This window comes from Leptosomus discolor, chromosome 2 (assembly GCF_034619465.1).
Source record: "Leptosomus discolor isolate bLepDis1 chromosome 2, bLepDis1.hap2, whole genome shotgun sequence".
NCBI lineage: Eukaryota > Metazoa > Chordata > Aves > Leptosomiformes > Leptosomidae > Leptosomus > Leptosomus discolor.
Window position 1 is genome coordinate 49,185,276 of NC_141392.1, and position 18,908 is coordinate 49,204,183.

Genomic DNA, 18,908 nt, shown 5'->3' on the forward strand with positions numbered 1-18,908 from the left:
GCTTCTCATTTGGCTTTCAGTTGAATTAGTTTTGAATTACTGGATTTGATAAAGATCTATGTTGTAGAAAGATTTTTGTAGAGAGTGCAAAGTCTGCTGGCATCCTGTGCTAGGAGCTTTCAAATCTGGATGAAAATCTGTATTTTCATAGCCATTTTCTGTATATCTGGGGTTTTTTTTGTATAATTGATCATATGTTCAGACCTGTATCACTTCAGGAAAAGTTTCTTTAAATACCTAGGCTGCTTCCAGGGATTATTTTTAATCCAGTTTGTTTATGGATTGTCTTTGTGTAGCATTATATTCTGGAACTGAGCTCTTTTGCACTAAGGAGTGCTAAAATACAAATGGGTATGGTGCTAGAGCTCTTCTGGCTGAGATGGTGTATCAGAACCACTGGGAATTCCCCTCTGCAGATGTTCACATCAGGAGTACATGGTCCAGGTGCCACCTTCTGAATGCAAAAAGCGTTGGTGGCATTTATCTTTTTCAGAAACAACTAACATTCTGAAGGGAGATAAGCTGGTGGAATTCTAGGTTTTCCTTCTACTTCCTTTTACAACAAGAGGTGAAATAACACAACATTATTGTTGTGTAGACTGATGCAGCCGAGCAGTAAGTAAAATAAAGACCTAATTCTTCAAACCTTCATGCATTCATCAATATAGTGTAGTCACACTGTTGGAAATCCATAGTCAGGATCAAATAATTTATTCTTTTCTCAAATAACTTTTAAAAACCTAAGTGAAGAATCTTATCTTCATCCTTGACCTTCCTTCATGGAGTAATTCTGTTTATGTATTTTGATCCTGATCTAAAGCCTGTGGAAAGTCCTTTGATGGTTTTTGAATTGAGTCAGTAATTTGTTAACAGGATGTTTCTGTCTTTTTTTACTGCTTCAAACTTAACCAAAAAAACAAATTTAGAATTTCTCTCTGTTTATGAAGGAGATGACAGTGCTAGTTGATGAAAAGGGGCATAATTTGTTGCCCCACTTATCTCATTTTGTTGATTAGCTGCAACAGACGGTGATGCCCAATTCACTTTTTAGATGTGTAAATTTGGCACATATGCATGACAGTTCCCCCTCTTGTACCATCAGCAGCAGGCTCTAACTAGCTGGCATTCTGCCACCGTGGAAAGCTAGAGTTGTTTTCACTCAGTGTGCATCTTGTGTTCACCATCTGCACCCTCCGCTTTTAGGGCCTGATCCTGCAAAACTATTACAAGAGCAGTTTCTTCTCAAACATCTACTTACATTAGTGGTAATGGAGCTAAAAGCATAAATCAGAATTATGCCTATTAGTGAAGTGAGGGTATTTTTAGATCTGGGCCCTATATTTGTAAGGTGGATCCTGAATTTCTGCTATAAATCTTGTAATAGCCACCATTTGTTAATAGTATTTATTATATTTACAGCCATGTGCACACGTTGTGAGAACTTGAAAAACACAAAAAAAATAATGTAATATCAGATGGGATAAAACAAAAAAGAGGCAATTGAAGGGAGGTAGGATACAAGCTGGTTACACGTTAAGTGGCATCTGTTCTGATGTTTCTCTGCCCTTGCCAGGGGAGGATATTCCTGATGTCTAACCTGAGTCTTTCATGCTGTGATTAGGTTTGTTGCTTCTGACTTTATCCATAGTATACTTTAAGTTTGGTGCATGTCTCCAGTCTTGCATAATTGGCTAATTAATATAGGTAGACGTTATAACAGGCTTGGTTTAGGGACTGCAGTTTCCATGCGCAGATTAGAAGGTTGGGGAATGGCCCCAGTTTAGACCAGCAGTGTTACTGGTTTTCCTCAAGTCCCAGAGTGGGCTAGGAGGTGTTACGAGACCAGGACTGAGAGCTCCCCTGGTACCTGTCTGCAGTGTTCACACAGGTTACAAACCTGTTTGTTGCCTTTGCTCAGAATTTCTGTGGTATTTATAATAGCCAAGGGATTACCCTGCAGTGTTGAACAGTTGTGCAGCTGCAGCGGGCTGGGAGATTATGTCAGCTTTGTCTAGCATGACTCTTCACAACCTGAACCCTTCTGTCATTGCTTCAAGGCCGTGCTGCTGGAACATGCCCCGTGTGTTTTGCCTTACATCTCTCCCAGAGATTGTCACAATTACAACACATCCTGCTTCCTTTCATTAATGCCGCTTCTCCGGGGTAGTGTACTTCATGTGTGCTGCAACCTCACTCACCTGCAGCGCAGTTTCAAGTTGGGATTTAACACTGGTTACAACCTTCTGAGCATAGAACAGCTGGAGACCTATTTGAGGTGATGCCTCTCCAGGGTCGGGGAGCTGCCGATGGAGTGTGGGGTGGCTGCTCTGCTTGTCTCCGTATCATGCCCTTCATGATCCTGGCGTGTCTCCCGGGGATGTGCAGCTGCATCCCCCCCACCCTAGCTCCCGCCCAGACTCAGCTTACAACCCAAATTTTTGAGATGGGATGACTGGAAGGAAGGCAGGAGGTTTTCAGGTAGGGGAGGAACCTGGGTTGCTTTTTTTTTTGGTGAAGAAAATACCGCAAGGGATTATGTGCCTTTCGTTGGTGATTACTGAGGGAGAGATGTTTAGTAGCTAACTTGGCTGATAGGCAGTGTTTAGTATGTGATGGACTCCTTAGGTCTTTAGATGAACTTTTATACAAAATAAAAATGATTCTCTTCTGATTTATTTTGCCAGATAAAACTCAGTATATACATGTATACATACAGGATATTTTTTTCTTGTTAATAATTGGAAATAATTTTATGCATTTCCTGTAATACTTACTGCGTTTGGTATACATTTCCCTGGGTCACCTTGCAGCCTATGCACAAAAGGCTGACTCTATTTTCAGTACCCTTAACTGTGAGAAAAATGGCTTAGATTGCTCTTCTGCTCTCTGCAGTTTCAGGAATCTTAGTTATAAATGCACCTAATGAACCTTCAGTGTCCTTAAAACATACAGTTACAGCTTGTTGGCATAAAAGTAGTTACAGAAATGAGAAGCTGATGTGAATTTTTACTTCTTTTTACTCCTACCTTCAAATGAAGACTATTTACACAGCAGTGTTATATGTCACTCAGCTTTACTTACTACTCCATGTAACTAGAAGTTTAGATATTGCAACTGTGCAGGGCTGTAATTCTTACGTTACTTTACTTTTCAGATGGATTCAGTAACGTGGCTTAATGCAAACTCACTGATGACATCCATGTGTATCTTTATAAGCAGAAGGATTTTTATGAGGGCTAAAGATTTAATATTGCCCTGTACAAAAAGTTTCAGTTATAAGGTCTGGATAAAGTTTAAGGATAGCAGATGTAAATTTGCTCAGCCTTTGTGGGCAAAGAAACATTTTGAACATTGAAAACCAATGAGAAAAAAACCCTCTGCTTTGGTACAGCAGGACCCTGCTGTGCAGTCAACAATGAAAAACAACAGCTTTAAATGTAAATAACTTTAAGAATACAAACAATGCAAAATTTGTGGCAAATTCATAATCAGCTTTTCACTGTGTTTTCATTAAAGATTTTTTTCCTTACAGTATTGGCTTAAATTACAGAAACTCTACCTCCCATGGCTTCTTGGAAAAACTGTGGCACTGCTTATTGTTTATGACAGGGCAGATGGGGAAAACAAATGAGCATTGGACTTGTGTGTTTGATTAAACACTTCTTTGAAGTAAAACTTTTGTATTGTTTCAGCTTTCCTGTTTGGCTTTCACTTGTCATCTTCTGATTGTATGGTCTAGTTTTCCTTTGCCCATAATACTATTTTCCTGTTGTTACTGATTGATAGAATTACTTTGCCTACCATTCGGTTGTCTTTATGCTATTATTTATAAAACATTAACATAGTAACAAGTCGTGCAGATATGGTTAGTTGGCTAGGGTTATAAAATAAGACTTATTATAAAGGCTATAATCCACTGCAGACATAATTGCCTAGGATTCACTGAGGAGCACAATAAATGCCTTATCTGTAAAGAAGAGGACTAGCTGTTGCTTGATGTCTTGTCTTTCATACAGGGTTACTGAGTTCAAGTGGCCTTCTGATTTTTCACGTGTCATAAAAAAGCTCAGTGATTATACTGTTGCATCAGTTTCTTGTTCAGAATTTTGTCTTCCAGCTGCATTAAGGATTTTACTGGCATCACAGCCCACTGGAGCCAGCTGCTGATTTTGACTATCAGTATGATAGCATCCACCATATAGAGCATCAAAAAGCATTTTTCTTTTATTAGCTTCATATTAAAAAATTGGATTATGCATGTGTGAAGTGTGGCATTGTCTTTTGCTGTTATTTGTCTTTGTTCGGGTTACTAACTGAAACTGTATTTGAAATGAGCATCAAAAGTAGAATAGAAAGAACTCCTTTTGTCTGTGCCCATTCAGTTTTCTGTGAATGGAAGGTTAGCCTCTTCCAGGGGTCCCAAACAGCTTTGTGGCTGCTCTGAGCCATAGGAACAATCTTGTACAGTTTACTGTACAGCAGCTTTTAACTCCTCCAGCTCATTAGGGATGCACTTATAGAAGAGGTCATGAAGTCGCACAATGTGCCTTGCTGTTGATGGCTCAAAGGTAACAAAGATCTTTATCTCTGCTCTGGTCTTTTTGTAGGTGTAGCTCTGTAATCACTTATGAGCAAATCTGTCTGTTCAGTAGGACAGTAGATATGGGTTGGTCTTCTTTCTCCACCTTGTCCAATTACAGTGTGCAGCAAAAGGGACTGCAGAGTCCACTTACCCTTTGGGATTGGATCATCTTAATGGGCCAGAAGACTGTCCCACATATCCGCTGGCAGACCTGAAAGATCAGGGCTCTTTGCTGCTTACAACACAGAACCATTGAGTTTCACAGTGAATCTCATTGTGTCATGATTTCACCCTGAAGATGTGCCATATGTTGTCAGGAAGATGTGTATGAGTCTAGGCCAACTATAATTTTCAGTAAAGCCATTTGGATCATCTTTTATTTTCTAAAAAACTCTCTACTTGTTAAGATGCCATGTGTATTTGTTATAACAGTTTTCAGCCAGAACAGGAAAATGTTGAAATAGCCACAGATCAATGAAAAATACCTGGCAGGAACTTGGTAATCTCAGTTTGGCCTTCTGTGTGTTTGCATATACATTAAAAGAAATACTTGTAGAATGGAGGCTGGAACAGTGAATTTGCTCTAAAAATTATATCCTTAATACTTTAAAACCCTGGAGGCTTCTGCGTCAAAATGGATTAAACAAAAAGAGCTCCTTTCCTTCGTCATCATGTACCTTTGCTTTCAATAGGGCTTTTGTGAATAAAGTGGCTGAAGATGAGAACCACGAGCACTTGATGTAAACACCCCTTTACATGGCTGCGACAGTAAAAAAGCTGCAGGGCAGCTGAAAGCCACATGTTGCCGTCTGAAGGCACGTGGTGGTGAGCACTGCAGTTTGGCTTAGTTATAAGTCATCTTGTCAGTCTTCTAACTGATGTCAGGTGATCTAATGGGCCAAATAGTGCAAGGATTCTGCTAAAGAGAAAAATGTATTTTGAAATAAGAGGGTGAAGAAGCTGATGTTTTCTCATACTTGTTGAAGCTTCCCCCAGTGTGAAAGTTTGGCATGATGTCTGATGCAGCATTGTGGTTTTGCTTCTGGTTTCATGTCCAAGAAGAGCCTTGATTTCAGTGATTCTTGGTGGCAGATCATGGCAGTAGCCAGGCAGGGTAAGAATGTCCCTGCAGAAGGATGTTGCAATAGCTGGTACAAGTATACATCAGAGTAGAAAGGTGAAATGATGGGAGCATCTCACATTGTTTGTTGGAGACTGTAGAAAATCCATAGTAAAAAAGGTGGGTCAATCAAAGACTGGCCCAGAAATATTCAGTGTAATACAGTGTACACCTTTTGAAAAGTGCATATGCAGCATCTGATGGTAAGGGACACGGGAAGGGAGAATTAATCTGTATCTGAACTCACTAGTGTAGACTTCCTTTACAGTCAGCAGAGAGAAAGAGGCACATGTACTAAGTCCTGTTTTAGAGGCCTGCTTTTGTCCGATACAAATCAAAGCCTAAAAGGACCCATTTCTCTGTCAGCTGTACAGAATTTTAGACTGTTACCTCAGACAGAGACATATGTTTGGATGAATCCTACTCTGGAAATCCTTCCAGACTTCGGTAGGCTGTGGATCATCTTTGGCTGAACCATTGATCCCTTTCTGTGTTTGAACATATTCATTTAATGGCTCTTTTCCACACTTATATATACAGTTGTCTTATAAATAATAATTAAAATTTTAAAAATTTGTCTGGTAGTATTTAAGAATTTGGCATTACAATGTTATATGCAAAGCTTTTGATTTTTGCAGCTGTGAAGCTGTAATGATAAGCTTATCAAGATCCCAGTCAGCTGAGAACCATCAAACTTACCACACATGCACTTTTATTATACAAAACCACAATATACATTGGAAATCTCTGCAAAAGGGCAAGACTGGTGTAGCAGTTTGACCTCTTTGAAATGAGGGAGTCTTCCAAACAATGTTGCAAAGGTGTTTCTTTGCATCCAGATGGATTTTCTGCATTTTGTTTATTCTCATTCCTAAAATCAGATCTTTTCAGAGTGGTGTATATATGTGATGTAAGCTTCTGTTTAGTACTGTATAACATTGTAATTGTAAACAATTTTTGCCTTCACAGAAAAGAGAATGTGTGATAATCAGTTAGCAGCTCATTCCTTGGAGATCTACCGCGTGAACCTTTGAGGCACATGAACTAAATGAGAGGCTTCTTGGTAGTTCACAAAGCCACAAAATGTAATAAGCCTTTTCCTGGGCCAGATTTCCAGTAGACTGCGGAAAATCTGTTTAGACAGGTACTTGTGTGTGGTAACAGTCCTTAGGCACTGAAATACGTATTTCTGCAAATAATGACCTGGTTCTCAGCCATGGACGTAATAAAAGTACACAGCTGAAGAGATAAATACGCAGTTCTAGTATCCCTTGTTAAATATTTGTCCATGAAACTGGAGCCCAGCAGGAGATGAGGTATTGTCACGTGCTCTGTGTAATTTTTTTCTTTTATCTGTGCACTTTTTGTATAACTTAAAGAATTAAAGCCAGGGTCTACATAAATAAGCAGAGCCTGGATCCCCAGCATTCATTTGTGTTTTGGTGGCCCAGCTGAGTTACTGGGTAAGGCTGGACCCTCAGGCCCCTTAGCTAGCTGTGCAGCAAAGTCTGGTCCCCATCATGCACTAACCCTTTCTTTTGGGAGCAGGTCTGAGTGTACCAGGGCTGCTTACCAGCTTCCCCATCGGATTGCTCCAGTACGTACATGAATGCCTGCGCTCTCTCTCTTCAGCCTGGGTAGATGGATAGGTATTTAAATGGGATTAAGCTGCTGCATAAAAGGGATGAAAGTTGCATTTCAAGTTAAAATGGTTATGATAGTTTGCAAAGTCAAAACAATTTTCTTTCAGTCTTCTCTCAGTTTAGTTCTCTGTTGGCATAGGCACAAACCACAGTTACCCTTGTCCTGTAAGTCCAGTGTTCGTTTTGATACTGCATTTTCTCTGTGCCCTTCACTTCTTATTTCTCTGTCCATGTTGTTGCTAAATCTTGACATGCTTTCTCTGTAGAATTTCCCTCTGCCCAATTCAGTTCCACCACCCTCTCTCCTTCAGTGCCTTCACTGACGCCCCAAGCTGTGAACAGTAGCATTAAAACTAATTTGTATTTGCCTTGATTCCATAACGACCTCACATTAGTCCATTTCCCTGGTAATACTTTGCTTGTAAAATGCCACTAAGATAAAGAACCTCATTGCAACATGTTTTTTCCTAACGTATTAGCAACAGTATTCCAGTTTGTGAAGTACAAGCTAGTTGAACCCTTAGCTGATGCTTAATTTAATTAATGGGAGGACACAAAATGTGCTAGCAGGCTAGTATTCCTCTCAGAGAGAAGACGATAATTACCAAACCCTACAAGTGATTCGTAAACAGCAGACTGGTATTTTTCCTAAACTGACTAATCCAACATTTCAGTAATGTGATTATCTCTTATTTCAGCCTTTTGTCCACTCCACCTCACATTTTGAGATGAAACCTGATATTTTTACTTTAATATGCATATTAAAGATGATTCGATTCTTTAAAATCACCATGCAAATGCAGTAGGGCTTTGTTACAGTGTTTTCTACTTACTCTGCTGTGGTGCCATTTACACTGCTATGAGGAGCAGTGTTTTATTTGGATCACTTGAGAAACAGTGAGGAAATGGTTGCAAATACGTTTTGCTTAAGCAGTTTATCTTCCTAGCTCAGCTGGAGTTTTTATTTCACACTCAAATGTACTACTAAAACATTAGGCACTTTTTTCCAAGTCTATGAAGCAGCTCAGTACAGCAATAAGGGAACTGGAGCCTTTTAGTAAGTATTTATGTTTCTTGTAAAGTATCCTGGACAGATAGACCTTTTTGTCTGCCTTCACTCTTATCTGAGCCTAATGTAGTATCTGAGCATTTCATAGTCTTTCAGTGCCCTTATGTTCCAGTAATACCATGGAAAAGGAAGATGGCCTTGTTTGATGGATGGAAAGCTGGGACACAGAGGCATGTGGGGGCTAGCTGTACCCTGTAACAGAAGTGCATGAACGATGGGTTGCCATCATATTAGGACTGTCTCATTAGAGCTTCCCCATGGGGACTGGTATGCTGTAGCAGCTCCCGGGCAGCTCTGGTGAGCGGGCTGCTGTGGTGGGAGGCAATGGCACTCCTGGGAGGGTCTCCAGCAGAAGCCACTCAGGCCACCCACCAAGAGTTTGTGAGTGGTTCAGACCAGAACACGCAACGCACATTACTGACCTGCGAGCAGGACTTAAGCTGTAGGGGAGGGTAAAATAAGAAAGCCTTCTGTATGAATTAAGTATGGGTTTTTTTTAAATGTGGTGATGTATACTGTCCCCTACTATTGCATGTAGTCTTTGTAACCCTGTTTAGTGGCAACATCCCAAGGAAACAAGAATACTTATCCTTCTAGGAGTAACAATACTTTCTTCTAGGCACTGGATCCAGATTTATTTGCAGTTAGTTCCTTGGTGAACGAGCAGCAAGTGTTCTTCTTTTGCCTGTTCACCAGCAGAAACCATCAGTAGTGGACCTTACATCTCTTCCGAGATTGTAAGGACCAAAGGCACACCTGTGAAAACCATACTAAGTAGAATTTATTGTAGCTTAGAGCAATACAGCGGAGTTCTTTGTCCTTTAATGGTGTGACTCATTTTGAGACTGTTTCTGTTAAAGTTCACAAACGTATTTGAGTATTTGTGGAGTGCTGCTGTATGAGTAAGGCTGGCCAACTGTTTGTATTTTTTTGTGACCAGATGGCTCTGCTCTTGTTCTGCTTTTTTTAACCCCTTGCTTCAATAGTTTTTTTTATGGGTTCTTTCTACTCATCACTCCACAGAATTAACATAAAAATTAGAGTTACCCTGGCTAATGATTTGAGTCCAGAGTTGAAAGTTAGATTAAAAATTGGTGTCTCCCTCTACTTCATAGATATCTGCACTTTGAATAGGAAGGTGGTTCTCCTCGTGCATCTTCACAGTCATTGTGTTGTATATATTTGTCCTAGTCAGGAACTGAGTCTGTAAAGACACTATAGTCGTTGGATAAAGAGCACCAATCTTCAAGACCAAGATATCTCAATCTGAGCTAAAGGCGAATCCGGTTGTAGGCCATCTGATATCTCGTATTACTGGATACGTTTCAGGTGATTTGTCTATCCATTACTGCAGCATGGGATAATTTCACATTTTCTTCTGTGTTAATTCTCCTAGTATTCCCACAAGATAGCAAAAAGCAGCTATTCCTATTTTTCAGGCTGGGGAGAAGGTAGAAATAATGCTTAATTTACCAGAGCTGCAAAATCCTGATAACTGGATTACTCCCAACACCTTAGAGTGTTTTTTAAGTGCTTCAGTTTTTCAAGTATCTAATTTCTTTTGAAAAATATTTAATTTCAATAGAAGTTCTGTTAAAATTTTTGTCGCATGTATCTGCAAATATATCTCTTGTAATGACATTAAAAATCTGGCCACAATACTACTCTATTTAAGTGTTTTTCAAAATTTTACAGTAAGCATGAATTCATCTTATGCAACTGCAGAAGCCTCTATCTCAGTAAGTTGTCTTTGGTTTTTTTCATAGTTGGCAGAGAATGTGACTTCATCTGATCTCTTCCAGTCATGATGTGCCTGCTTCTCTCTATTGGCTGCAAAGTAAGGCTAGACAATGAGTTCAGAGCATTGGCTCCCACAGTATAAATACTTGCATTTATTTAGCTGAATCCAACGCTACGTGATTCATCAAAGAAACATAGGAAGCCTGGTGGCACAAAAGATTGATTCCAAATCTCCCAAATACTCAAACCTCCAACTCATGGGCTTCATCAATCTATCCAGCAGATTGTGTTTGCTGCCTTTGCTCTCTGTGATTCCGCTCTTCATGTTTTGTTTGTTTGATTTCAGCTGAATCTCAACTGTAGAGACATGCATTAGGGAGAAGAAAGAAAAGAAGTAGGATAAAAAGTTAAAGCTGGAGAGAAGTGTTAAAGATAGTGTAATAGGTGTTCTCTTTGGAAAAAGGTCTGCTGACTTTAACAGGGACTGATAATGTTGCACATCACGCAAGTTGCTCTAAGGTTTCTATATTCCACTAAGTTTTGATCTGATTGGTGGAATTCCATATGTAAGACAACACTTTCTATTCACATTTGTGAAAGGTCTAGGAAAGAAATCCCAACCTTTCTAAAGTTATTGTATATTATTTAACCCTATATGACCTTTTGAGAAGGTAGGTGACCTTATGCTTGAAAGTCAAACACAGCCCTGGCACAATGTCTAGCGAACTCACTGGGAGTTCCACATGCTTCTCTAAGGGCTCAATAAGTCCAAATCATTGTTGCTAAAGCAAATGTTAATTTGACAGTAGAGGACAAAAAAACCAGACCCATTTACGATATTATTGCTCCGTTTGCACCTTTCCAGACCACAACAGAAGGCATAACTTGGACTATAAACCATTTAAAATGGAAGATTTCTTTTTCAAATTTTGGTCCAGCTGCTGTAGACTGGCTTGGGAAGAGAATAACGAAAATGCTCCTATACATTTTTTTTTTTCAGTGCGGATACTTGTCCTCAAAGAACTTAACACAGGCCAGCAGTTCATTTCCTGCACTAGGCAGCATTTGAATAGTCTATTATGTCGTGAGAAAAATTACTCTCCTATGGGGTTGAGCCAGATTAGAACCTGTGAAACAGAGGTGGAAACCTGGCTTCATCTTTATCAGACATATCCTGTCCTAACTATTCCCATATCAGAGTTTTAAACATGCTTTCCCATTGAACTGTATTATTTTGGAATGTTGTGTTGCCTGTGATACTTGGAAGTTAAATAGTTGTGATTTGGGTTTATATTAGGTTTGTATTAACCTGCCAAATGGCAAGACCGGTAACAAAATAGTCTGTATCTTGAGCATATGCTATAGACAAATAAAGATTCTCTCAAACAACGATAAATTCTCTTTAGAGTTACCATTATTGCTTATTTCCTTCTATCACATTTTCATTTGTTCATTGACCTCAGGCCATAAAGCATGCAAACCCAATAGATCTGAAAACTGGAGAACTTGCACATCAAAACTGCACTTATTTTTGTTGTAAGACAAAGCTTACCCTTTACGGCCATACCTGTGTGGCAATCTTGATTCTGTGCAACTGGGCAGATGGCCAGGCAAAGAATGAAAATTAAGAATCCTGTCTTACTGATTTTGCAAAACAATAATCATCTCACCATTAACACCACAATTTTTTTCCTACATGATATGGTTGCATAAAATTGTCTATTGCTAAAAGTAACTGATTCTGGAATGACCTCCTCTCTAGATGTTTCAGACCATTTCAGGAAGTCTTGGTCAGGAAAGTTTTTGCATGTAGTTGAAATATATTGGGCACAATTAAGGTGGTCTCTGGATTTGAGGATGACCTTAGCTCCTCTACTTCAGAAACCTGTAGGGGAGAAGCCAGACAAAACTCCAAAAGGGATTAAACCTCTCAGTTTTCTAGGAGGTATTCTTTCCATAATGTTTCCTGAGAGGCTGTGGAGCAGGAAAGATACAAGGCTGTACAGTTGAAGACCTAGTGTCCAGGAAGGCCTGCCCTTTTGCATGACTCTTTGTACCCCGTTCCCATGTCTATAACCCTATGCTTCCCAATCCTACTCAGACACGTGACAGTGAGTCGGGAAGTATTGTTGCAGTTGGAAGAGTTTTCTGTGGTTGCTCTCCAGCAGCCACTGGGCATTAGTGCCTCTCTTTCTCCAAGGTCTGCATAAGGAAATCTTGGAAGTGAGTTGAGATCAGTGCCGTAGGGAGGAGCTGCCTCCGAGAAGCACCAAAACAGATGTGTCTGTGCCATCCACAGTCACAGAGCAAGAACAGAGGCTGTATTCTCCTATGTCCCAAAGAAAGGGAGATCAAAATGGCCTTTCTATTCAAATACTGCATTACCCATTTGTCCAAAACTTCTACCAACTTGAGGGGAAGCCTTTAAGTGAATAATACAATATAGAATCAGTCCCTGAAGAGGTCTTTGCTGCATTAGCACAGAGAAGCACTCTCCATTCCTCTTTCATCATGTATTCCAGTTCATTGCCCTCCCTCCCCCAGTCCATGCTGCTTAACCATGTGCTTTCTGCAAGCTGCCAAGACCATCCATCTCACTTTTGTCACAGGATGATTCTTTTTGTGCAAACATAAATATTTAGAGAAGTTTACAAAAGATTAAGCTTCATCAAGTCAAGCATTCCTGTTAATGCAGTGTCGGGACAAGTCAGCAGGGAGCAAGAGCCTGTGCTGCTGTGCACAGCTGTTGCAAGACCAAACTGTGGAACATTCGTTTTTGACTCCACAAACTTCACTGATCAAAACCATTTTGGAAGTTGGCTCGTGGTTTTTTTCCAGAGTCAAATGCTCTCCATCAAAACAGCTTCTTCAATGTGCAGCCTTCGTCCGTTTTGTGAGTCTCTTGCCTCAGTTTTATTGTTGTTATGAAAATTCCTAATGCAGATATGCTGCACTTGTTGGACCAGTGAAAAAAAAAACACGTTAGAGAAGTCCCTAAGATGCAACTGAGAGCAAAAATAGTTGCGAGATCTGCCTACAACACTTGAGCTCTGATAGTGTGGGTTTCACTCTGATCATTAGTATCTGAGAAAAATTATGCCACTTCCATACTAGTTTAATAGAGGGAGACTTCAAAAGACATAAATGATAGGGGGAAATCCCAAGTAAGACTATTAAAAGTGAATCATAAAACTACTGGATTTGGTTTTTTCTAGTAAGGTATAGCAAACAAACAGAAGTCATTCCAGAATTCGTGCATCAAAATAAGTAATAAGAATATAGAAATACTTGCAAGGCAAATGGATGCATGTGTGCAAAAACATCAACATATATTTCCTTTAAGGGGCTGTGTCCATCTTCAGTCTCAAGTACTGGCAGTTTGATTTTTTGTTCCAGTGGGAAGTGGGTTTGTCATATCAAATAAAACACTGTCTACCTCATGGACAGCTTGCGAGTAACGCCACTGTAGCGATGATAGGTGAAGAAAGCTTCTGGCTTTCTTTTCTTCAGTGGTGCTTTGCTGCCCCTTTCTAGTGAGGAGACCACAGGAAATCCACAGGAAATGCTGCCTTCCTAGAGAAATATCCTGCTTCCTCTCAAGGACTCGGGAAGCAGGCAGCTCAACATGACTGTGGGCATTTCTGAGCTAGTCAAATCGAAAGAGAATACTCGTTCATAGGAAGTGGCTCAAGCCTCATTGTTTGAGACACTGAGAACCACAGTGGACAGAAACCAGCTGGCCTGATCAAGTGTTGGTGATATTTTGGGCAGGAGTTAGAAGGCAGGCCCTTCTAACCATAGTTTTTATATTTCTATGAAGTCACATAATCGGACATGTTTTTTCCATCTTTAAAATCTGTGCTTGTCTCATAAACAGTGCTAGGCCTTGTATTTGGTCCCATTCTTTTTAAATAATGTTTTTCTGAGATTTTAATTAAAGATGCATGTAATTAAAGTGTTTGGTTTATTCCAAATTATAAATTAATTATATTATTCTCTGGGATCACTAGAACTTTTAAAGCATTCTTACAGCAAGTCAAATTATTATCACTTTATTTCTTCCATTATATTCCTGTACCTGAACACATTTCATGAATCTAAAGAGGTTATGTTAAATTTAATAACACAGTTAGAAATATGCTCAAGGTTGTAGGCCTGGGACTTTGATGACTAAATATGAATTGACACACTGAAACTCACCCATCATTTAAACTTGCAAATGTAGCTGAAGTGACTCCATAGTTCAGGGTGAAATGCAATCTATCTGAATTGAAAAAGGGTTTTGCTTTTTGTGGTAGATCTCAACCACAGTTTTTGAGATCAAGGTGTAATCTCAAAGGAGAAGTAAATCTGAGGAAGATATCTGGTGTACGTAAAATTTGGGCTAGTTTCTTTTTTGCAGAGCTTTGTCTCCTGGATACATTTTAAAATTCAGATTCGCATCCTGCTTCACCTGGTTGCAGTGGATGGTCCTCACTGTGCTGTGCCTCAATGCAGAACAGAGATAGGCAAAATCATGAAGCAGTGACTGGGTGTCATGATGCTGCACTGACTTGAGAAAGTGTCGTGCAGTTTTTTTCATCATATGATAGTTGTCAGCGGGATGTCTGCACATGGAGACTGGCCTGCAGAAGCCAGTCCTCCCAAACTCTGCCTGTGCTCAATGGAGAGCAAACTCCCAAACATATGAGGTCTGGTGTAGAGGTGATTCAGAAGCCTGAGTCTATGGGGAGTAACTTTTAGCCTTAGTGAATAACCACTGAACCAGGTGGGTGGTGAGCCCTGCAGTCCAGGTATTTTGCCTAAGCTGTAGTGTGGGCTAAGCTTGAAATAATGTTCTTACTGATGTGTAAGTCTCTCAGCTGCAGGCAGTTAGCTAAGATGCACCTCCTTCGATGTGAAAGCTCATTGCTTCAGAACTTAGTGGAGCCTTTGATAACAGCATGTAGGTAATTCCTGGTTTACTTAGGAAACAGCTAATACAGAATATCGAATTTGTATCAATTTACTATTGTTTCTCTCACCTAGAAAAAAAAAAAAAGTAGTATTTTTAATATTGGAAAGATACTCTGTCTGTCACAGCAATTAAAGCCAGAAAAACAATGTGAGAGATCCTGGTAGTTAAGTACATAGAAAAACTTTAACTCTCTCTGTGAAAACTGGTCATTGGTTTCAGGCAAACCTTAAACTAGAGGAATTATGATCTGAATTAATTGCGGTCAGTTGATAATTAGTTTTCATGATTCTGGTAGCATGCACAAAGTGGAGGAAGCTTTCCAAACCAAGAAGAGGATGTATTCCCTGTTCCAAAGCATGTGAGTGTAAGGAGGCAGGGTAGGGAAGAGGAGGGATGAAGCTACAGTATAGAGAGCAATCCCAGTAATGCTAGCCATGCATCAGGTGAATTGCAGCTCGTAGCAAGTGATAACATTTTTTCTGGAGGAGGAGGGAATAAAACTTATTCTAGTTTAGTAAAGGAATGTGTTTTGGCTAAAGGGTTTTGTGAATGCATTTTCATTTTAGGATGTTATTTCTATTTTATCCACATTGATTTTTAAACATGGGAAACAAATGTTATATTTGCAGGTTTTATAAAGATATCTTCTTGGCAAAAGATGACAATTACAGGAAAACTCCATGTAAATGTAACATTTATGAGATTCCTATTATTTTTTGCTGCATGCAGTAATATTCAAACCTGTTCCTAAATAAGTAATTCCCTTCAATGTGGGGGTGAAACAAAAAGGTTTTGTACTCAACATCCACATTTTGATTGTAAAGAACTTAGAACAAATAGTTTGAATAGGAAACAAAAAAGCTCAAATGTAGGTGTACAAAACACTATAGAAATAAAAAGGTGTGTAAATACTATCTTTCCTCACCACTGTGTCCTTGAACAGCAGGTTCTTTCTTCCAAGTTTCTTTTCAGCTCAATGACTTTCTGGGTTGCTGCAAACTCTGTGTAGTCCCTCTGGGTCTCACATGACCCAGTCACTCTCTTTTTTAAAGAAACGTGTCATAATAGCATAAACAACTAAAACAAATGCCATATGTCACAGCTTGCGAGGTAAAAGTCCTACTTCAACTGGTGTCTTTGAGGGACATGTATCTATTGATAGTGGAAATATTTTACAAAAGAACCTGGAAAATCCAAAGCATTTAAAGCTAATTCCTGTAAGCAAGAAAGTGTGTGTCATTCTTCCTTCCACCACCCCATTTTCACATCTAAATCATTAATTTGTTTTCTTTGGGAAGGTTACCGATAGTAACTTTCCATTCTTTGAGGTAAATAGGGAGAGCTGCTTTTAGCAATGCCTTTTCTTTATTGCCTACTCATGAGAAGAATTGCTGCTTAAGACTAAGGGAGCTTTTTAAGATGGATTTAAATGAAGCTTTGAGGGAGAATGAGAAAGTATGTGGAGAGAAGTGTTCTGGAGACTCTATAGTACAGATTTGAGTACATGCCACTCTGCTAGCAAGGTCTATGATGGGCACACCAAGCTCTGTAGTGTGTTTTTCTGTTTCAGCTTGTGTTTTCTCTCTTAATCATATCTCGAGGGTCAATAAACAGAAGCAGCAGGCCTGGATGTCCTGACATTAGCCTCCCTAGCCAGTAACAGGCACGTGGAATATTTGGACAGACATTTGTTTCTATTTTCAAAATTTCATATATGATCGTAGAATCACAGAAGATGAGATTTTAATAAACAATATGTTTCCTTAGGATAACAGCTCTGATTTGGGGATTTTGTTTTTTGTTGTTTCCTTTGCAGGAAGAAGGTATTGTGAAGGAAATAGATATCAGTCATCATGTGAAGGAAGGTTTTGAAAAAGCAGATCCTTCTCAGTTTGAGCTGCTGAAAGTATTAGGACAAGGTTCATATGGAAAGGTAATTTTTAATGCTATCTAATCACCTAGAGCCACATTGGAAATGTCACGTCCTTTCTCTGAGTTCATTTACATTGGTAACATTGTCCATATATAAATTATATTGTAAAGGTAGATAAGCAAGCCCGAGCCCTTTCTATCTTCATTTTAATAACACTTCTGTCTTTTAGCTGGATTCCTGCATATAAAACAGTTTAGGAAATAGTGCTTATGGCTCTGGACCTGGACTAATGAGCACAAGTGAGCATTAGTGAGCATCACTGTTTATAAAGTTAGACACTCCCTCTCTCTTTTTGACTTACCCACCAAGGAGATGAGTGTGCCACTGCTGCTTAGTTGGAGGATGTAAACAGGAACTTTCGAAGGCCTGAAGAAGTTAGCTGACCAGTTTCCACTGAGGCCAAATGGGATCTCAAGCACATTTCAAAGTCCCAGACTGCTCTTCAGCTCATGCTCAGAGGTACTCTTTGCTGACACGACCCTGAAGTCAAACCCCAATGCTGAAGACAGCAATCATTGTGGCAAGAGCATGTGGCGGGGGGGGGGAACAACAACCTACCTGTATAACCACAAGCTAATTTGTGGAGAAACAACATTTTTGTCTTAAGTCTGAGGCTTTTCTTAATCCCAAGACAATTCTTCTTCAGTAGGATGTGTCAGCTGGAAATGAGAATAGGAAGGAAAGTATTAAACTCTTTCTATGGTTTAAATAACTTTGAAACCTGTGGAACAGTGAGCCGAATTTAAACCAGGTGTGGAAGTCCTTATCATTTTAAGTATATTATTCTATGGAGTTTAAAAAAAATATTTCCCAGCCTTCAATTCAGTGGTGGATCATTCTGGCTAACTTGAAGAACTGCCTTATACCTAAAAGTTACTGAGGTACCGAGCACAACGCTGAACACCCTGATGATGAATCAGGCGCTTTAGTTTTATTCCTGAAAGAAGCTATATTGAAAGTATTTATCGACTTCCTGACTATTTTAGAATTCTATTGATAAGTAAGGCAGTTAGAAGTTCCCTGGGATGAGAGATATCAGAAATGTTAGCATTCACTACCAAATTTTGATCTAGAGAATTTCTTGAGAGTACAGTAACGATACTCGAGTTTTACATATTAAAGAAATGTGGAAAATCAAACAACCAAGATTAGATTTACCGTATGACTCAATACAAGCAGGAGAAGAACAAGAGAATAAAATCTCTTTTGAGAAAGTAACAAAATGGCCAGGGTTTAGGCAGTAAAGGGTTTAGAAATGGATCACTAACTATCTTCGATTGTACTGATGTATTTCATTATTAACTAAGTTGGCCTTCTAGCTTTAGGCATTTTATAAGTAAAATGTCTAGTGTCTGCAACCACTTCCCAAAAGGAGATCTGATTTCTGGGACATGCTCCACCCAATTCACTGGAGGATCAGAGCATCAGTGTGGGCATCATGCCTGTTTGGAGCTGTGTGTGATTCCAAGTCACCTTCTGTATCTTATGTGAAACAGGTCAGTAAACTCCCCAGAGCAGCAAAGACACAGGAGAGGGAAGTCTGCTCTGTGCTTTTTGTGCAGTCCCCATCTACCTAAATTTTCATTGCTTTGGTATTTGAGCTAATGGTTCAAATCCATAAGTCTCTGGAGATGCAAACTGGTTTTCAAGCTGTTCACCTGAGGCCTAGATAATTTCTTGCAGGATTAAAGATGATGACTTTGGTGTCTGAGGGAGTGCTTTCAACGCTCTTGAAAGTCACAGCTCTTGCTTAGTTTTCTAGGTTGGGATTTAGGTGATATACCCGTTGCTTCAGCTAAGGGAGTTTTGCTAGTTCAGGTATTCATAACCTGAAGTGTTTGCATGCATATCAAACTACAAAATT

At 39.5% G+C, this 18,908-nt stretch overlaps 1 protein-coding gene across 2 annotated transcripts in view; it reads left to right on the plus strand.

Moving 5' to 3' along the window:
• RPS6KA2 (ribosomal protein S6 kinase A2) overlaps positions 1 to 18,908 on the plus strand; it is a 310,509-nt gene that overhangs the window by 187,974 nt on the left and 103,627 nt on the right. For both annotated transcript variants that reach the window (XM_086461053.1, XM_086461054.1), the window contains one exon: positions 16,928 to 17,044. In XM_086461053.1, coding sequence (XP_086317179.1) covers positions 16,928 to 17,044 — 117 coding nt within the window. The remainder of the gene's footprint in view (positions 1 to 16,927; positions 17,045 to 18,908) is intronic.